This window comes from Bubalus bubalis, chromosome 3 (genome assembly GCF_019923935.1).
Source record: "Bubalus bubalis isolate 160015118507 breed Murrah chromosome 3, NDDB_SH_1, whole genome shotgun sequence".
Taxonomy (NCBI): domain Eukaryota; kingdom Metazoa; phylum Chordata; class Mammalia; order Artiodactyla; family Bovidae; genus Bubalus; species Bubalus bubalis.
The window spans coordinates 144,208,331-144,230,370 of NC_059159.1; the positions used below are offsets into that span (position 1 = coordinate 144,208,331).

At 37.5% G+C, this 22,040-nt stretch overlaps 1 protein-coding gene across 4 annotated transcripts in view; it reads left to right on the forward strand.

Moving 5' to 3' along the window:
* Positions 1 to 22,040, forward strand: part of ERCC6L2 (ERCC excision repair 6 like 2) — a 152,664-nt gene that overhangs the window by 35,599 nt on the left and 95,025 nt on the right. For all 4 annotated transcript variants that reach the window (XM_006063073.4, XM_006063074.4, XM_025282007.3 and 1 more), the window contains 7 exons: positions 4,238 to 4,399; positions 4,771 to 4,978; positions 13,168 to 13,308; positions 13,936 to 14,049; positions 14,852 to 14,971; positions 18,111 to 18,182; positions 20,472 to 20,617. In XM_006063073.4, coding sequence (XP_006063135.3) covers positions 4,238 to 4,399; positions 4,771 to 4,978; positions 13,168 to 13,308; positions 13,936 to 14,049; positions 14,852 to 14,971; positions 18,111 to 18,182; positions 20,472 to 20,617 — 963 coding nt within the window. The remainder of the gene's footprint in view (positions 1 to 4,237; positions 4,400 to 4,770; positions 4,979 to 13,167; positions 13,309 to 13,935; positions 14,050 to 14,851; positions 14,972 to 18,110; positions 18,183 to 20,471; positions 20,618 to 22,040) is intronic.

The window sequence follows — 22,040 nt, forward strand, 5'->3', positions numbered from 1 at the left end:
AGACTTTTGTTGACTATGAGGGTTACTCCATTTCTTCTAAGGGATTCTTAACCACAGTAGCAGATATAATGATAACCTGAATTGGAATCAAGATTGCCGGGAGAAATATAAATAACCTCAGATATGCAGATGACACCACCCTTATGGCAGAAAGTGAAGAAGAACTAAAGAGCCTCTTGATGAAAGTGAAAGAGGAGAGTGAAAAAGTTGGCTTAAAACTCAACATTCAGAAAACTAAGATCATGGCATCCTGTCCCCTCATTTCATGGCAAATAGATGGGGAAACAGTGGCTGACTTTATTTTTTTGGGCTCCAAAATCACTGTAGATGGTGACTGCAGCCATGAAATTAAAAGACGCTTACTCCTTGGAAGGAAAGTTATGACCAAGATAGCATATTAAAAAGGAAAGTTATGACCTAGATAGCATATTAAAAAGCAGAGACATTACTTTGTCAACAAAGGTCTATCTAGTCAAGGCTATGGTTTTTCCAGTGGTCATGTATGGGTGTGAGAGTTGGACTGTGAAGAAAGCTGAGCGCCGAAGAATTGATGCTTTTGAACTGTGGTGTTGGAGAAGACTCTGAGAGTCCCTTGAACTGCAAGGAGGTCCAACCAGTACATCCTAAAGGAGATCAGTCCTGGGTGTTCACTGGAAGGACTGATGTTGAAGCTGAAACTCCAGTACTTTGGCCACCTGACGCTAAGAGCTGACTTGTTTGAAAAGACCCTGATGCTGGGAGGGATTGAGGGCAGGAGGAGAAGGGGACAACAGAGGATGAGTTGGTTGGATGGTATCACCGACTCAACGGACATGGGTTTGGGTAAACTCCGGGAGTTGGTGACGGACAGGGAGGCCTGGCGTGCTGCGGTTCATGGGGTTGCAAAGAGTCAGATACGACTGAGCGACTGAACTGAACTGAACTGAATTAGATTTGCCCATTCCCGTCCATTTTAGTTCACTGATTCCTAAGATGTCGATGTTCAGTTTTGCCATCTCCTGCTTGAGCACATCCAATTTACCTGATTCATGGACCTAACATTCCAGGTTCCTATGCAATATTGTTCTTTACAACATCGGACTTTACTTTCAGCACCAGACACAACCGCAACTGAGCATCATTTCTACTTTGGCCCAGCCTCTTCATTCTCTGGAGCTGTTAGTAATTGCCCTCTTCCCTAGTAGCATATTGGACACCTTCTGACCTGGGGGGCTCATCTTCCAGCATCATATCTTTTTGCCTTTCATACTGTTCATGGGTTTCTTGCAACAAGAATACTGGAGGGGTTTGACATTCCCTCCTCCAGTGAACCACATTTTGTCAGTGTTGAACATTTACCTAATCCAGTTTCCATAGGCATCTGGTCGTTTAAGAATTCAATAACATTAATTAAAAACTCAATAACATTAATTAGATTGTTTCTTGGCTTTCTCTGCTACTGGCACGGGATACTCCTTCCTCTGTTTCGTAAGTTGTTTTGTTCATCTTCTTCCCTGCCTTTAAAATCTTGTGATTGTTTTTCCTCCTTTCCTTTGTTCTTAATCTCTTGTTCTTTATTCAACTTCACATTAAGAAAATGATCAAACCTATAGAAAAATTGAAGTAATAGTACATGAATATCTATATACTCAATCCCTATATTCACTGGTTTTATGTGTGCTTTTTTTTTGGCAAGATATAAGTTAATGTGTGTGTTGACTATTAAACCCGTTTAGTCTCTTCTAATGTAGAACATTCCCTCAACTGTAATTTTTTAATGTAAGACATTTTGAGGAGACCAGGTCAGTTGTCTCTTAGGGTGTCTCACAAATTTATCTGATTACTTTTTCAAAGAGTTGTGTATTCCTCTACCATATGTATTTTGGTAAGCTGATTTTGATCTAAAGGCTTAATTAGATTCAGATCTGACATTTTTGACTAGAATGCTTCATAAATGATACTGTGGACTTCATATTATGTTACATCAGGAAATGTTAATGTCATGTTGTTCTACTATTAAGGTTGCAAAGTTTGTCCCATAGGCTAAGGAGATGGTCATCAGATCTCTTCATTTTAAAGATATGTTTCTCCCTTTACAGGGAGAAGTAAATTGTGGGGTTATACTTTTCTGCTAGCTAAATATTCTGGTCCTTCAGTCCTTTTGCTTAGTGGTATTAACATTCGGAAATTATTGTTGTCTGAATCAGTTATTTTATTGTGTTTTCAAAATAATGTTTTCCTAAATTTATCATTTCTTTTACACTTATTAACAGCATTCTCCTACAATTAGGAATTAACCACAGTTTCAACTGACATAGCAAGGTGAATGCTTGATTCTTTTGCTGCTATTTCCAATTTTCAAACTAATACATTGGTACGGTGGTCATCCACAAAGTTTCTCTCCCATTCCCCAACCCCCTTTTTTTGACTATCAGTGTGGACTCAGATTATTGAGGTGCAATTTATATGCCATAGAATGTACCCATTTTAAGTATAGAATGGTTTCTAGTAAATTTATAAAGCTGTGCAGTTATCACCCAACCCAGTTTAAGAACATTTTCATCACCTCAAACAGCTTTTTGTTTTCAGTCAGTCTTTCATCCCATCTCCAGTTCTAGGCAACCACTAATCTGCTTTCTGTCTCTATAGAATTGCCTTTTCTGGAGATTTCATGTAAATTTCATACAGTATGTAGTCTTTTGTATCAGCCTTCTTTTGCTTAACATTTTTGAGGTTCCTCCTATAACATGTTTCAGTAGTTTATTCCTTTTTATTGTTGAACAGTACTGTTGTATATACCTCATTTTGTTTATCTAATGGATGGACCTTTAGATTGTTTTCAGTTTGGGGCTATTATGAATAATGCTGCTGTGAACATTCATGTACAAATCTTTGAGTAAATGTAAATTTTTTATTTCTAGGGGAAAGATATCTAGGAATGAATTGCTGAGTGGTGTAAGGAGTTTTAACATTTTAAGAAACAGCCAGTGTTTTAGAAAAATGTCTGTACTTTGCCAAAGCAGTGTGGCTAGTTTTCCTTGCAAACAATTAATTTTGTCAGTCTTTCCTGATTGCCAGTCAAATAGGTTTGTGGTGGTATCTCTCTCTCTCTCTCTTTTTTTTTTTTTTCTAATTATGAACTTTTTATGTGCTTATTGGCCTTTATATATCTTCTTTGGTGAAGTGTCTATTAAAATATTTTATCATCTTTTAAATTGGATTGTTTTAACTTCTGTTGAGTTGTAGTAGCTCTTTATATAATTTTGTGTGCAAATTCTTTTATCAGATTATGATTTGCAAATATTTTCTCAGTAGCATGTCTGTATCATGTCTTTTCATTTTCTTAATGATGTCTGGAAGAGCAAGTTTTTTTTTAACTTTGATGCAGTTCAGGTTATCAAGTTTTTTTTTATTGACTATGCTTTTGGTGTCACTGATCTAAGAAATTTTTCTTTAACCCAAAGTCACAAGAGTTTTTCCTGAATTTTATAACTTTTAAAATTTAGCTCTTTTTTTAGGTCTACAATGTATTTTGAGTTAATTTTTATATATGGCATGAGATAAGAGTCTAAAGTGAATTTTTGATACAACCCTTGGATTTTTATATATTCAATGTTTTACACTACCCTATAGTCATTATTTCTAATGATGCTTTAATTTTCTAATTAGGTTTGGTCCTTTGTTCTTTGGACATGTCCCCATTTGTCTTTGAAAGCATCTGTGCTTTCTCAATCTCCAGTATTTCCCTTGCTGCATACCTGAAACCAACTATTTCTCCTTGGGATCCTGCTTCCTTTTAGTGGATTGACCACTGTGGTTGTTCATTGCTATTGGGGTAATAATCAATCCTGAACCTTTTTAGCAGGCAGAGCTATGTAGTGCAACTTTGTAGAAATCATGAGATTATATTGATATTTTTCATTCATAATTAGCATTATAAGTTTTGCTTATTTTATATTTATTTTTCTTTTTTATTACTTTTAAAAGATTCCTTTTGTGATTTTAGTCATGGTTAAATGAGTTATTTCTTTTAATTGTCCCTAAACAGAATCTCTGCCCTTTTGTCTCCCTACACATTTTACTTTCATGGGTTGTCCAAACTTGCGATCATTTAAACAACTAAGTGAAAATTCTGTGGAATCATCAGAGAGTAGAGAAGAAAAACTCCAAAACTTTGGTAGAGAAAACTGGCTAAAATTATATAGACTAAGAAAGGGACGTTTTTTCAACCTTTTTTCCTTTTTGTCTCACTTTGTAGTTTGGAATGGTCAGCTATCATTGTAGATGAAGCTCATAGAATCAAGAATCCAAAGGCTAGAGTAACAGAAATTATGAAAGCTTTAAAATGTAATGTCCGAATTGGCCTCACTGGAACCATTCTTCAGAACAACATGAAAGAATTGTGGTGTGTTATGGACTGGTGAGTTTGGAAAATTATTTTCTACTTTCTTAACCTTTTTTTCGTAATTATTTGTTTCTGAAAAAAATTAGTTGTCTGTTTACAGAGGTGTTTTATCCCAAACATAGTATGCAGAGTAAAGAGTCCCAGGAAAACCCAGCTTTACATATTACTCCTGGTCCCTGAAATAAATATCTGAAGTAATTTACCAGTCCTATCATCTTCTTATAGTTGTTCACTGAAATTGTCATAAAGAACATTCTGCTTTCTTGCCTTTTGTTACTGTTATCCTTAATAAACACGTGACTTAGTGTATTTCTTAAGAGCAAAAAGAAGTCTGTTTCTTATTAGTTTAATAAAGCCTTAACATTTTTCTTATTGCCTTTATAAAGGGCTGTGCCAGGACTATTAGGTAGCAGGATCCACTTCAAGAAGCAGTTTTCTGACCCAGTAGAACATGGTCAGAGACACACAGCAACAAAAAGGGAACTAGCTACTGGCCGAAAGGCCATGCAGAGGCTCGCAAGAAAGATGTCTGGGTGGTTTCTCAGACGAACCAAGACTCTAATCAAGGATCAATTGCCTAAGAAGGAAGATCGGGTGAGAACTGCTTTTGTGTGTATTAGGAATTCCTTATCATGTTTTATTTATTCTGAAAATACTTCTTTTGAAGAGGAAATCTATCTCCTGTGGTGTTTTATGAATACAGTTTTTTAGCATTTTACTCAGTGTGAAAAAAATTGTTACGTGCAGAATTTCATAAAATATTAATTGAGCCTGAGAAATCTTCCTCACTAACTTAACTAGCATTTTATCTAACAGATCTATTATTAGTATACATTAAACTCATTTCTCTTATTTTAGAACACGAAGGCCTTGATACAATTCTTCCTCAACGAAGAAAGAACTTCTTGCCCTAATGTGTTTTCTGTTCATATTTTGCCCATCTTATACTGTCTGCCGTCTGTAATCCAGCATGTAGTGTGCTGTGCTTAGTCACTGTCGTGTCTGACTCTTTGCCACCCCATGGACTGTAGCCCGTCAGGCTCTTCTGTCCATGGGGACTCTCTAGCCAAGAATACTGGAGTGGGTTGCCATGCCTTCCTCCAGAGGATCTTCCCAACCCAGGGATCAAAGCCAGGTCTCCTGCATTGTAAGAGGATTCTTTACCATCTGAGCCACCAGGGAAGCCCAAGAATACTGGAGAGGGTAGCTTATCTCTTCTCCAGGGAGTCTTCCTGACCCAGGAATCAAACCGGGTCAGTGCAGTCTCCTGCATTGCAGGCAGATTCTTTACCAGCTAAGCTACCCAGGAAGCCCATAACCCAGTATGAAAAGTGAAGGTGAAAGTCGCTCAGTCATGTCTGACTCTTTGTGACCCCATGGACCATACAGTCCATGGAATTCTCCAGGCCAGAATACTGGAGTGGGTAGCCTTTCCTTCTCCAGGTGATCTTCCCAACCCAGGGATTTAACTCAGGTCTCCTGCATTGCAGGCAGGTTCTTTACCAGCTCAGTCACAAGGGAAGCCCATAACCCAGTATATTCTTTGGTATTTTAATTCTCACTACAGAACAAAGTAGTTAAAAGCTTCTTTTTAATAGTTACATTTCCTGTAGAATGCAATGTATATTTGCACAACTAATTTTAAGAGTTTGCATGAACATTACAATTAAATTCTGTTAATTGTGTAAGAAAATTTGAAGACTTGACTTTAAGAGGATCTTTTTTATTTTTTTTCAAATGTTAAACCTTTTATTTTGTATGGGAATATAGCTGATTTGAGCATCTTTTCATGTGTTTATTAGCCATGTATATGTCTTCTTTGGCAAAATATCTATTCAGGTCTTGTGCCCAGTTTTTGATTGGATTGTTTGTTTTTCTGGTATTGAGCTACATGAACTGATTGATATTTTGGAGATTAATTCTTTGTCAGTTGTTTCATTTACTATTATTTTCTCCCATTTTAGGGTTGTCTTTTCACATTGTTTATAGTTTCCTTTGCTGTGCAAAAGCTTTTAAGTTTAATTAGGTCCCGTTTGTTTATTTTTATTTCCTTTACTCTAGGATGTGGTTCACAGAGGGTCTCACTATGATTAATGTCAAGGACTGTAGTGTTTGTGTTTTCCTCTAAGAGATCTACAGTTTCTGGCCTTACATTTAACTCTTAAATCCATTTTGAGTTTATTTTTGTATATAATTTAGGAGGTGTTCTAGTTTCATTCTTTTTCATGTAACTGTCCAGTTTTCCCAGCACCACTCATAGAAGAGACTGTCTTTTCTCCACTGTATATTCCTACCTCCTTTGTCAAAGATAAGGTACCCATAGGTGTGTGGTTTTATCTCTGGGCTTTCTGTATTGTTCCATTGGTCTCTATTTCTATTTTTGTGCCAGAACCATACTGTCTTGATGACTGTAGCTTTATAATATAGTCTCAAGTCAGGAAGGTTGATTCTTCCAGCTCCACTGTTCTTTCTTAAGATAGCTTTGGCTGTTCGAGGTCTTTTGTGTTTCCATACACATTGTGAAAATTATTGTTTTGACAGTATTTTTGTCCTTTGCATTTCTTCATTGTCTGTTGTAACCTCCTTTTTCATTTCTAGTTTTCTTGATTTGATTCTTCTCCTTTTTATTTTTTTTTGGTAGGACTTCCCTGTAGCTCAAAGGGTAAAAAATCTGCCTGCAATGCAGGAGACCAGGGTTTGATCCCTGAGTCAGGAAGATCCTCTGGAGAAGGGAATAGCAATCCACTCCAGTATTCTTGCCTGGAGAATCCCGGAGACGCCTGGTGGGCTACAGTCCGTGGGGTTGCAAAGAGTCGGACATGACTGAGCGACTAACATTTCACTTCACTTCCCTTTTTTTCCTTGATGAGTCTGACTAATGAATTATCAATTATATTTTCTCAAAGAACCAGCATTTAGTTTTATTGATCTTTGATATTATCTCCTTCATTTCATTTATTTCTACTTCAGTCTTTATGATTTCTTTCCTTCTACTAACTTCAGGGGCTTTTTTTTCCGCTCGTCTTTTTCTAGTTGCTTTAGGTGTAGAGTTAGGTTGTTTATTTGATGTTTCTCCTGTTTCTTGAAGTAGGATTGTATTGCTGTAAACTTGCCTCTTATGGTGCTGCTTTTCCTACATCCCAGATTTTGAATTGTCCTGTTTTCATTGTTGTTTGCTTCTAGGTATTTTTTGATTTCCTCTTTAATTTCTTCAGTGACCTCTTAGTTACTCAGAAGCATATTGTTTATCCTCCATGTGTTTGTAGTTTATTTTATAGCTTTTTTCCTGTAGTTGTTATCTAATCTTACAGTGTTGTAGTCAGCAAAGATGCTTGAAATGACCTCCCCTTTTTAAAATTTACCAAGGCTTGATTTATGACCTAAGGTGTGGTCTATTCTGGGGAATGTTCTATGTGCATTTGAGAAATAAGTGAAATCTACTGTTTTTAAATGAAATCCCCTGTACATATCTATTAGGTCCAACTGTTTGAATGTATCGCCTAAAGCTTGTTTCTCCTTATTAATTTTTTGTTTGCATGATCTGTCCCTTGGTGTCAATGGGGTGTTAAAGTACCCCACTATTATTGTGTTTCTGTCCATTTTCCCTTTAATAGTTGTTAGAATTTGCCTCGTGTATTGAGGTGCTCCAATGTTGGGTGCATATATATTTATGATTCTTGTATCTTCTTATAATTGATTCCTCAGTCACTATATAGTGTCCTTCATTGTCTCTTATAATGGTCTTTAACATCTGTTTTGCCTCATGTAAGTATTGGTACTCCCATTTTCTTTTCATTTCCATTTGCGTGGGATATCTTTTTCCAGCCCCTCACTTTCATTCTGTAGGTGTTGTATATCTGAGGTGGTTCTCTTTTAGACAGCATATGTAGGGGTCTTGTTTATGTATCGGTTGAACCAATCTTTTGGTTGGAGCATTTAATCCATTTACATTTAAGGTAATTATTGATATGTATGATCCTATTACCATTTACTTAATTGTTTTGGGTTTGTTTTTTAGGCCTTTTCTTTCACTTATGTTTCTTGTCTAGAAAAGTACCTTTAGTATTTGTTATAAAGCTGGTTTGGTGTTGCTGAATTCTCTTAACTTTGCTTGTCTGTGAAGCTTTTGATGTCTCCTCTGAATCTGAATGAAATCCTTGCTGGCTAGAGTAATCTTGGTTGTACCTTTTTCATCACTTTAAGTATTCTGCCACTCCCTTCTAGCCTGCAGTTTCTCTTGAAAAATCAGCTGTTAGCCTTATAAGGATCCCCTTGTATGTTATTTGTTGGTTTTCTTTTGCTGCTTTTAATATTTGTTCCTTGTGTTTAATTTTTGTTAGTTTGATTAATATGTGTCTTGGCATCTTTCTCCTTGGGTTTATCCTATATGGAACTCTCTGGGCTTCCTGGACTTGGGTGGCTATTTCCTTTTCCATGTCTGGGAAATTTTTGACTATAATCTCCTCAAATATTTTCTCATACCCTTACCTTTTTTCTTCTTCTGGGAGCCCTATAATTTGGATGTTGGTGCACTTAGTGTTGTCCCAGAGGCCTCTGAGGCTCTCCTCATTCCTTTTTAGTCTTTACTCTGCTCTGCTTCGATTATTTCTACCATTCTGTCTTTCAGCTCACATATACACTCTTCTGCCTCAGTTATTCTGCTGTTGGTTCCCTCTAGTTTAATTTTAATCTCAGTTATTGTGTTGTTCATTGTTGAGTGTCTATTCTTTATTCCTTCTAGGTTCTTGTTAAACATTTCTTGTATCTTCTCAGTCACCCCCTCCATTATATTTATCTGTGCCTCCATCTTATTTCCAAGATGTGGATCATCATTACAGTCATTATTCTGCATTCATTTTCAGGTAGACTGAATATTTCCTCTTTATTTGTTTGGTCTTGCGAGTTTTTACCATGTTCCTTCAACTGCTGCATGTTTATCTGTCTTTTCGTTTCACTTAATTTACTGTGTTTGGGGTCTCCTTTCTGCAGACTGGAAGGTCATAGTTTCTCATAATTGTGGAGTCTGCCCCCATGGGTGAGGTTGGACCAGTGATTGTGAAGGCTTCCTAGTTTGGGGGACTTGGGCCTCTGTTCTGGTTGATGGAGCTGGGTCTTGTTTCTCTGAAGGGCAGCGCCATATCCAGTAGTGTGCTGGGGTGTCTGTTGGCTTGGTATGGCTTTGGGCAGCATGTCTGCTAGTGGACAGAATTGAGTTCCTATTTTGCTAAAGTTTTGACCTGAGATGTGCGGCTCTGACGCTTGCTGGCCTTTGTGGGGGGCTTGGTCTTAGCATTGAGATAGAGGCCTTTGGGAGTGCTCTTGTTGATTAATGTTCCATGGGTTTGTGAGTTCTCTGGTGATCCAGAGTCCTGGACTCAGGTCTCCCACCTAGGGAGTTCAGGTCCAACTCCTTACTATAGCATCAGGACTTCACAGGTCACGCAGCACAGAAAACAAAACCCCAAGAATAATGATGAAAGCAACACTCAACAGGCCAGAGCACCCAAAGAAACTCACATACTTACAAAAGAGAAAGAAGAGAGAAAAAAGAGAAGAGAAGAAACAGAAAGGATAAAAACAGGAGTTAAAAAAGAGAGTAGTCAAACCAATAGGTAAACTTATAAATGAAAATGAATGCTAAAAACTAGACTAGCAAAAACACAAAATCAAAAACATGGGAAAATACAATATAACTAAAGAATACTGTAAAAGTAGGAAAATAAAATGAATGTATTTAAAAATAAGATGTTTCAAAAATAGGAAAAAGTATATTATAAAAAAGAAAAATTAAAAGAGTAATGAAGAAAATACTTTGGCCACCTGATGTGAAGAACTGACTCCTTGGAAGTCAGGAGGAAGCATCCTCCTGATGCTGGGAAAGACTGAAGGCAGGAGGAGAAGGGGACGACAGAGGATGAGATGGTTGGATGGCATCACCAACTGGATGGACTTGAGTTTGAGCAAGCTCTGGGAGTTGGTGATGGACAGGGAAGCCTGGTGTGCTGCAGTCCATGGCGTCGCAAAGTCAGATACAACTGAGCAACTGAACTGAACTGAATGAAGAAAATCAACATTAGAACAATATGGAAAAGAAAACAAAAATAGAATGATATTAAGAAGAATGTCCTCATAATTTCTCCATTGACTTCTCCACACAGTGTGCTCTAGTCAATCTGCCTTCTCAGAAAGTCCTCCAATATTTCTAGGAAAATCTCTGGATCTGTTATTGGCAGTATGAGGTTGGCTCAGATTCAGATCTTCCCTTACTCCAGTTTATACTTGCTCCCCAAAGCCACAATTGCCCCTAGAGTTCACAGTCTCAGGCTTATTGTGGGCATTTAATCCATTGCATCTGCAGCTGCAGGAGTGATTTCCCCTTTTCTCCTTTGCTCGCAGAGCTCCTGGTGTTCCACTTTGATTCTGGCCCTGTCTCTGCTTGCAGGCTGCCCTCTGGTGTCTGTTCCCTGCCCAGACAGGAGGGGGCGAAAGTAGCAGCTTATTGGGGCTCAGTTGCTCGGTTGGGCTGGGGAGAGGGCGGGTAGGGAAGACACAGTTGGGGTGTGTGGGGAGTGCCCGCTGTGACTGAGACCTGCAGGAAATCCCAGAAGTCTGAGGTGAATAGTGTGCTTCCCCAACACAGGGGGTTGGCCCTGCATTTGTGGGTCGCTCAGTAGAACCAAGCTGCTAGGGCTCCCAGGAAGGTATGGTCAGTGACCCATGCTCACTCACAGCATGGTGGCAGCTGTGACCTCTGGAGTCGAAACCATAGTGGCCTCCTGTCTTCTGCCTTTGCCATTCACACCTGCTTTTCTTCTTCTGTGGTCACAGACTGCAGCTGGCTTATCCCACCTATGGCACTTGTGAAGATGGGGTCCTGCATTCTACGTGTGCAGAGTTAGAGCATTCCCACGGCAATAGTCTCTTGCCTCTCTGGTGGGCCCAGGCTTTTCTCTGTACTCCCTCAGTTGTGTTTTACTAGTTCCCCTCAGAATACCTTCATGACAGCCAATGCCAGTCCTTTCCCTGGGGTCTGACCCCGGAAGCCTGAGCGCTGAGCCTGCACTCACTGCTGTGGGCATGTAAGCCACTTCTTGCCTGAGGAGTGCTGTTTGGTTACAGTCTCTGTGGGGAATTCTCTCCATTTTGCCTTCCCAGCACCTGTTGCTGTGTTCCCCTCTGAGGTTCCAAAGCTCCTCCTAGACTCTGCCTGCGAGAAGGTTTCTCTTCCGCCTTCACAACTCCCTCCCCTATGGCACAGGTCCTGGTCCTGAAATCCTTTGTCTCTTTTTTTATCCTTATCTTCTGCCCTGGGGATTGACTTGCCTTTTTGGAAATCCCCAGGGTCTTCTGCCAACATCCAGAATGTGTTCTGTAAGAGTTGTTCCACATGCATATGAATTTTTGATGTATTTGTGGAGGGGAAGGTAATCTCCCTGTCTTATTCCTCCATCATCTTAAAAGTCCCTGCCTCTGAGAATAAATGTTAAATGTTCTCACCATACACACAAAAAGTAGTTATGTGATGTGATGAATGTGTTAACTAGCCATATTGCTGTGCTTATAATTTTACAATAAAATCACATATCAAATGATAATGTTGTACACTGTAAACTTATATGTTAATTATATCTTAATAAACTTGGGGTAAAATAATAATTCAGAATTTCCCCCTGTACCTTAATCTTTGACCCTATCTTCAATATTCTCTTTTTATTCTTATATCCACAATTTGTCTTCTTTTTGCAGTAATGTTCTGTTGTAATGATACACACATATAAATATTTTAAAATAGATGGCTTTCCCTCTTATTCACATGCCTCAAAGTCCTACTATGTATATATTCAGTTTTATGATCCTGGTTACATACAGCTGTATCTTGAAGAACTTTACCAATTTCCAGACTACCAGAAATATAAGGCAATTACTTACTGGCATTATTTTCTTGTGTTTTCTTCTTTTCTTGAATTTGGGCACAAGGTGGCAATTTTACAAGTTTTGCCTTCATGTGTATTTGTTTAATTCTTATATTTACTAATTTTGGGAATTTATAGCAAAAATACTTTATCCTATCTTCAATAATAAGGAAGTTTTAAATTTTTTTCCCAAATTTTCAAGTAATTCACTAAGTATTATCTGTGTCATTGTTCTAAAAATCTTTCCTTTTCTAGTTTTTTTATTTGATCTAAACTTTAATCACTTATTTGCATGATGGGCTAATAATGTGGAACGCTGAAAAGACCCACAATAATATGTTGAGAAATTTATAAGGAAATCACATACTTAGCTTTTTCATATTTTGAGTTTTTAAAATTAAAGAACAAACTGTGAGATTTATTAGAAAAGTATAATTTGTATAGTTTAGGTAAGGTTATAGCATAGAATTAGGAGAAATTTTCTTGTGTTTTTCTATTATGCAGTGATGTGCATGCATATGTGCTAAGTTGCCTCAGTAGTGTCTAACTCTTTGTGAATCTATGGACCATAGCCCCCCAGGCTCCTCAGTCTATGGGATTCTCCAGGCAAAAATACTGGAGTAGGTTGCCATGCCCTTCAGGGGATCTTCCCAACTCCAGGATCGAATCCACGTCTCCTGCATTGGCAGGCAGGTTCTTTACCACGAGTGCCACCTGGGAAGCCCATATAATGGTTACATGGGCTAATCACGTAAGAAAAATTACAGTTTATGAGCAATTTCCACTCTTATTGTCTGTGAAACCTGATGTGCATTGTAATTATCATTGCTATAAAAATACTAATAACTACCTTCTATTTTATCTTGACAGATGGTATATTGTTCTCTGACAGATTTTCAAAAAGCTGTCTATCAAACAGTATTAGAAACCGAAGATGTGTCTTTGATACTTCAATCTTCTGAGCCTTGTACCTGCAGCAGTGGCCGGAAAAGGAGGAATTGTTGTTATAAGGTAAGTATTTCAGTATGGTATGTTTTCCTGGTAGTTCAGATGATAGAGAATCCTCCTGCAATGCAGGAGACCTGGGTTCACTCTCTGTGTTGGGAAGATCCCCTGGAGGAGAGCATGGCAATGCCTCTAGTATTCTTACTGGAGAATCCCCATGGACAGAGGAGCCTGATGGGCTACAATCCACGGGGTTGCAGAGTCGGACACAACTGAGTGACTAAGCACATTACATGATATCTTTACTGTCTTGTTTTTGATTACAAAGTACTCAATTCTAGTATCAGAGTAAGTAGCAGGTAATATAACTTTTCCTCATGTGGTTTTTTATCTGTAGAAGCTGTGTCACCACGTATACTTCCTGGAATGAGGACTTTCTCTACTCTTTTATTAAAAACATCATTGTGTTATGGTTCACCAAAAGTACAATTCCACATTAGTGATTCATGGATATTTTGTGTATCATTTGACCATTATTTTCTCATAATGTATTGTGCTGATAACCGGATAATATTGTGCTGATAGTAACCGGGTAATAAATATTATTGTAAGTGATATATTTTTGGTGTAATTAGTTACATAGCCATGTTAGTCCCTTGCTTATTTTTATTTTCTGTACTTTTATGGTTACAGACCAATTCACAGGGCGAAACAGTGAAAACCTTGTATTTCAGTTACCTTGCAGTCCTTCAGAAGGTAGCTAACCATGTGGCATTACTGCAGACTGCTAGCACCTCTAGACAACAGGTTTGGGTTGGCTTTTTAAATTTCTTTGTGATACTATTTAGTATATTTGGTATAAAATTTCTTAGCCAAATATCCTTAAGTTATCTTTGTATGAAATTTAAGAGGTAACTGACTTGCTTGTTTTTTCATTTAGATGTCAGAGACGTTTATGCATTTAAATTTTTAATCAAAGTGAGAAAAGTTAACCTTAAATCTTTTGTATGCCTCTGATATGTTCATATTATTTTCATTTTCCTAATAACTTTTGATATATTACCAACTAAAGATATTTGATGAGTCCTTTGTAATTCCACTAATAATGTATCTAATTATGTTTATCTAATCTATTATATTAAAATGAGGCTTTATAATAATCTGTGTATTAAATATTTAGTAAAAATCAGTAATTTCAAAATTTAGACACACATGGAATCATTGGCTTTAGTCATGTCAGTTGTGTCTAAAGCACAATGTAAATAAAAAGATCTTTTTAAAAGCTTTTTGTATACTTTTCATATTTTGCTTTTGTGTGATAGGCTTGAGGCTGTTAAAATGTAATTTTAAAAGACTACTCTTTGAGAAGTATTCAGTTACTTATTTTGAAAATCTTAAAAAAGTAACAGTAAAATTAGTAACCATATCACTATCTCAGAACTCCTCAAAGCCTTACATGTTTAACATATCACTTTAAGGTATTTTGAATTAAAGAAGGCAAAACTTTCAACCTAATACATTCCTTCTAAATATATTTTTTATAAATATTTTCAAATTATACAGGTTTAAAAGTGCTGAGATTTCTTTTCTTCTTCCTTTTCCCCTTAAGGAAACACTTATCAAAAGGATATGTGATCAGGTATTTTCCAGATTCCCAGATTTTGTGCAAAAAAGCAAAGATGCAGCCTTTGAAACACTTTCTGACCCAAAATACAGTGGAAAAATGAAGGTAAGTTGTTGTTCTTTCAGTTTGCATACATGCAAGGATGATGTATTTTAAAGTTTAAATATTTATGCAAGGAGATCCAACCAGTCCATCCTAAAGGAGATCAGTCCTGGGTGTTCATTGAAAGGACTGATGTTGAAGCTGAAACTCCAATACTTGGGCCACCTGATGCGAAGAGCTGACTCATTTGAAAAGACCCTGATGCTGGGAAAGATTGAGGGCAGGAGGAGAAGGGCATGACAGGATGAAATGGTTGGATGGCATCACCGACTCGATGGACGTGGGTTTGGGTGGACTCTGGAAATTGGTGAGGGACAAGGAGGCCTGGCGTGCTGCGGTTCATGGGGTCACAAAGAGTCGGACATGAATGAGTGACTGAACTGAACTGAGCTGAAATAAAATGGGTTGTCTTTATTATATAGTTCAGAAAAATATGCTTAGTACATAAAATTTCTTTTCTTTCCTTTGTGGTTTTCTTTTCCACAGTGTTTGGAGCTGTCATTGCCAGATGTGTAAGTGCCTGTTTTAAAAATAACAGTATTACTACTATTACACAGGCTTTGGATTATTTGCTTCCTCTCTAATGGGGGCAAGTTATTGGCATTTTGGCGTCAAAATCAAATCTGGAATTCAGGACTTACTGTAATAGAGAAACAGAGGGGATAAAATGAGAAGAGGTATATATCTGACTGATTATTGTAGAAAATAAATATCAGAGTTTTTAGAACCTAGGTGTAATTAAACACATTTTATTACATATACTTAAAGAAAATTTGAATACTTACTAGAAGAAATTTGTTATTGTTCAGTCTCTAAGTTATGTCCTACTCTTTGCAACAGCATGGACCTGTAGCAGTCCATGCTCCTCTGCCATCCATTATCTCCTGGAGTTGGCTCGAATTCATGTCCATTGAGTTGGTGATGCTATCCAACTATCTCATTCTCTGTCACCTTCTCATTTTGCCTTCAGTCTTTGCCAGCATCAGGGTCTTTTCCAATGACTCGGCTCTTCGCATCAGATGGCCAAAGCTTCAGCTTCAGCATCATTCCTTCCAATGAACATTCATGATCAATTTCCTTTAGGATTGACTGATTGGATCTCCTTGCAGTCCAAGGGACTCTCAAAAGTCTTCTTTCTCTAGCACTACGATTCAGAAACATCAATTCTTCAGCACTCAGCCTCTTTATGGTCCAACTCTCACAACTGTACATGACTACTGGAAAAACCATAGCTTTGTAGGCACAGTGATGTCTCTGCTTTCTAGCATGCAATCTAGGCTTGTCATAGCTTTACTTTCAAGGAGCAAGTGCCTTCTGATTTCATGGCTGCAGTCACTGCAGTGATTTTGCAGCCCAAGAAAAGAAAATCTATCACTACTTTCACTTTTTACCTTTCATTTTGCCATGAAGTGATGGGACTGGATGCCATGATCTTGTGTATGTGTGTGTGAGTTGTTCAGTCGTGTCCAACTCTTTACGACCCCATGGGGTGTATGTAGCCCGCCAGTCTCTTTTGTCCATGGGATTCTCCAGACATAGGACTGTAGACTACCAGGCTCCTCCATCCATGGGATTTCCCAGGCAAGAATACTGGAGTGGGTTGCCATTTCCTTCCCCAGGGGATCTTCCCAACCCAGGGATCGAACTCAGGTCTCCCACATTGCAGGCAGATGCTGTACCCTCTGAGCCAACCAGGGAAGCCCCAACTAAGCCATGATCTTAGTTTTTATTAATGTTGAGTTTCAAGCCAGCTTTTTCACTCTCCTCTTCACTCTCATCAAGAGGCTCTTTGGTTCCTCTTCACTTTACGCCATTAGAATGGTACAATATGTATATCTGAGGTTGTTGATATTTCTCCCGGCAATCTTGATTCCAGCTTGGGCTTCATCTAGCCCAGCATTTCGCATGATATACTCTGCACAGAAGTTAAATAAGCAGTGTAACAATATACAGCCTTGTCTTACACCTTTCTCAATACTGAATCAGTCGATTGTTCCATGTCTTGTTCTGCCTATTACATCTTGAACCACATACAGGTTTCTCAGGAGGCAGATAAGGTGGTATGGTACTCCCATCTCCTTAAGAATTTTCTATAGTTTCTACTGATCCACTGAGTCAAAGGCCTTAGCCTAGTCAATGAGGCAGAAGTAGATGTTTTTCTGGAACTCCCTTGCTTTTTCCATGATCCAACAACTGTTGGCAATTTGATTTCTACTTCCTCTGCCTCTTTGAAACCCAGCTTGTACATGTGGTTTATGTAGTGCTGAAGCCTAGCTTGTAGGAATTTGAGCATCACCTTGCTAGTACGTGAAATGAGCACAATTGTATGGTAGTTTGAACATTTTTTGGCACTGTCCTTCTTTGGGATTAGAATGAAAGCTGACCTTTTCCAGTCTTGTGCCACTGCTGAGTATTCCAAATTTGCTGACATATTGAGTACAGCACTTTAACAGCATTGTCTTTTAGGATTATAAATAACTCAGCTGCAGTTCTGTTACCTCCACTAGCTTTATTCCTAGTAATTAGTAATGCGTCCTAAGGCTCACTTGACTTAACACTCCAGGGTGTCTGGCTCTAGGTAAGTGTCTGCACCATTGTGGTTATCTGGGTCATTAAGACCTTTTTTTGTACAGTCCTTCTGTGTACACCTTTTCTTAATCTCTTCGGCTTCTGTTAGGTCCATACCATTTCTGTCCTTCATTGTGCCCATCCTTCATGAAATGTTCCCTTGATATCTCTAGTTTTCTTGATATTAGATGGATATCTAGGCCCAAGTCCTAAAAGAAATACTGTTCTGTAATTTAGTTTCTGAACATACTGTAAGTATAAAAAAGTGTTTTTGGAAATTAAATTAATCCATTTAAATGCATCTCATAATCTAAAATGCTTCCTTTTTATTAATCCAGATGAGATGAACTAAGTCCTTGAGCAATTTAATTTACCTCATTTTTAATAATATGATGATGAATTTCATGTAATATCTAATACTTTAAACTTGGAAAAAATGAAGGGAATTATCAAAGATTACTCAGATTATATTGTATAAAATAATTTTTAAAAAAATTCTTAAGTGATGTTTATGTATATAAAGTATACTTTTTATTGAAACTGGTTCACTGGTGTTCTTGTGGTTCTCTTCCAGGTTCTTCAGCAGCTTTTAAATCATTGCAGGAAAAACAAAGATAAAGTTCTTCTTTTCTCCTTTTCCACCAAGGTGAGTTTTGTCTGAAGCATATTTTTGATTGACTCAGTCTAGTTCCTGAGGCTTAAAAGTCTATAAAGAGATCTCTGTATCTTAAAGAGGTAAAAAAAGCATCCAGCCACATTTACTACTTATGTATCTTCTGTCAATTCAGTTCAGTTCAGTTTACTCACTCAGTCGTGTCCAACTCTTTCTGACCCCATGGACTGCAGCATGCCAGGCTGCACCATCACCAACTCCTGGAGCTTACTCAAGCTCCTGTCCATTGAGTTGGTGATGCCATCCAACCATCTCATCCTCTGTCATCCCCTTCTCCTCCCACCTTCAAACATTCCCAGCATCAGAGTCTCTTCAAATGAGTAAGTTCTTTGCATCAGGTGGCCAGAATATTGGAGTTTCAGCTTCAGCATCAGTCCTTCCAGTGAATACTCAGGACTGATTTCCTTTAGGATGGACTGGTTGGATCTCCTTGCTGTCCAAGAGACTCTCAACAATCTTCTCCAACATCACAGTTCAAAAGAATCAGTTCTTTGGCGCTCAGCTTTCTTTATAGTCCAACTCTCACATCCATACATGACTACTGGAAAAACCATAGCTTAGACTAGATGGACCTTTGTTGGCCAAGTAATGTCTCTGCTTTTAAATATGCTGTCTAGGTTGCTTATAACTTATCTTGCAAGGAGCAAGCCTCTTTTAATTTCATGACTGTGGTCACCATCTGCAGTGATTTTGGAGTCCAAAAAATAAAGTCTGTCACTGTTTCCCCATCTATTTCCCATGAAGCGATAGGACCAGATGCCATGATCTTTGTTTTCTGAATGTTGAGCTTTAAGCTAACTTTTTCACTCTCCTCTTTCACTTTCATCAAGGGGCTCTTTAGTTCTTCTTCACTTTTTGCCATAAGGGTGGTGTCATCTGCATATCTAAGGTTATTGATATTTCTCCCAGCAGTCTTGATTCCAGCTTTTGCTTCGTCCAGTCCAGCATTTCTCTTGATGTACTCTGCATATAAGTTAAATAAGCAGGGTGACAATATACAGCCTTGATGTCCTCCTTTTCCTTATTTGGAACCAGTCTGTGGTTCCATGTCCATTTCTGACTGTTGCCTCTTGACCTGCATACTGATTTCTCAGGAGGCAGGTCAGGTGGTCTGGTGTTTCCATCTCTTTAAGAAATTTCTACAGTTTGTTGTGATCCACACAGGCAAAGGCTTTGACATAGTCAGTAAAGCAGAAATAGATGTTTTTCTGGAGTTCTCTTGCTTTTTCGATGATCCAGCGGATGTTGGCAATTTGATCTCTGGTTCCTCTGCCTTTTCTAAATCCATCTTGAACATCTGGAAGTTCACAGTTCACATATTGCTGAAGCCTGGCTTGGAGAATTTTGTGTATTATTTTGTCAGCATGTGAGATGAGTGCAATTGCGCAGTAGTTTGAGCATTCTTTGGCATTGCCTTTCTTTGGGATTGGAATGAAAACTGACTGTTTTCAGTCCTGTGGCCACTGCTGAGTTTTCCAAATTTGCTGGCATATTGAGTGCAGCACTTTCACAGCATCATCTTTTAGGATTTGAAATAGCTCAACTGGAATTCCATCATCTCCACTAGCTTTGTTCGTAGTGATGCTTCTTAAGACCCACTTGACTTCACATTCCAGGATGTCTGGCTCTATGTGACTGATCATACTATCGTGATTATCTGGGTCATGAAGAACTTTTGTATAGTTCTTCTGTATATTCTTACCACCTCTTCCTAGTATCTTCTGCTTCTTAATAATTTCTGTAGGAAATGGTAATGAGGTAAACAACTTTTAAAACAAATATTTAAATCTCCATTGCCTTCTCCGATATCAGAATTACTTACTATGAAATAGCAAACATAAAGATAGATTTCTAATTCTCTACTTAGATGTTTTTGTTAATAATTAATGTTTTCTTTAAGATATTTTAGAATGTGGACTACAGCAAAAATAATGAATATAATTAGATAAATGAGTTGGCCAATACTTTTCTTTTTATTCCTTTTTTTTTATTTGGTTTAGAAAGCTAAAGATTGGGTTTTTTCCCTTGAAAGATTGATTTTTCTTTTTTTAACACAAAGGTTGCCAAATGTTAAAGTCAGTTTCAGTATAATAGTAGGAAGATGTATGAGTCAGAAATTAGAAAAATATTTGTTGCCCTTGTAATTATAAGAAAGAAATTGTGAACAGAGATATTAATACTTAGTAAAGCTCATCTGTATAATGGTATGACACTTGTTAAACCATGAGTTTATCTTTGCATGTCTCTGTATCTTTCCTCTAGTTGCTTGATGTGCTGCAGCAATACTGTATGGCATCTGGACTGGATTACCGACGACTTGATGGAAGTACAAAATCAGAGGAAAGAATCAAGATTGTGAAAGAATTCAACAGTACTCAAGATGTAAACATTTGCCTTGTCTCTACAATGTAAGAAAATAAAATTTTATAGCTTGATTTCTATCTAATTGCTCTTAAGATTTAAGATAATCCTTAACCTATTACTGGATTTTCAGTGATTATGCTTCTATTGCTGTGTTTCATTTAGCTTTAAGGAGAAGCAACAGAAATGCTATTAATTTTGACTGGGATAACAATATTGAGTTTTATCTAAACTTCTCTGTCAGTTCCATTATTTTCATCCTCTTTATATGTCTGGCTTTATTTTTTTAAATATCCGAAAAGTGGATGCTTCTTCATTGAAATATTCTGTAGTTTTTTGACTTGTGTGTTGTGGTTACAGCAGTCAGACTTAATTGAATAATCAAGTTATTAATTGAATAGTTGAGAGTCACATGTGTCAGTGATTTTCAAACTGTGGTCAAGGAACCCTTGAGAACCCATAAAGAAGGCTTAATGGACCAGGAGTTTCCCTCCTCTGTCTCTACCTGGTCTCAAGGAGAGCAGCTGAACATTTATAGGTTTTATAAAGCTAAATCAATTCTAACACCTGTTTATGAATCTCAGTGAACTTTTTAAGATATACACGTACTTTAGAGAAAAATTTAAGTTGATATAAACACCTGAGAGGATTAGTCTCTTTTGGCAGGGGTGACAAATCTGTAACTTTTTAACATCTAATATAATAAGTATTTTATAGATACACTCCCACTGTCTTTCAAAAAGAATTTCAAAGGATGTTTGTTTATTTATTTATTTATTCAAGATTGTAGTATAGTTGACTTACAATGTCATGTAAGTTTCAGGTATACAGCAGAAAGATTCAATAACCTATATTATTTTTCAGGTTCTTTTCCCTTTTATGTTACTGCAAAATACTGAGTCTAGTTCTCTATGCTATACAGTAGGTTCTTGTTGGTTATCTGTCTTCTTTATAGTAGTGTATATATGTTAATCCCATCCTCCTAACATATCCCTCCCCTCCCTTGATCTGTGAGTCTTTTTCTGTTTTAAATATGAGTTCATTTGTATCTTTTTTTAAATTCCACGTATAAGCGATATCATATGATATTTATCTTTATCTGGCTTACTTTACTTAGTAAGATAACCTCAAAGTCCATTCATGTTGCTGCATTGTATATATATGAATTTATCCATTCATCTGTGGATGGACATTTAAGTTACTTCCATGTCTTGGCTCTTATAGATAGTCCTGCAGTGAACACTGGGATGGATGTACCTTTTCCAATAATAGTTTTCTCCAGATATATGCCCAGGAGTGGAATTGTAGGATCATATGGTAGTTATACTGTTTTTCATCGTGGTTATACCAGTTTACATTCCCACCAACAGTGTAGGAGGGTTCCCTTTTCTCTCTCCAGCATTTATTATTTGTAGACTTTTTGATGAGGGCCATTCTGAATGGAGTAAAGTGGTATATACCTCATTGTAG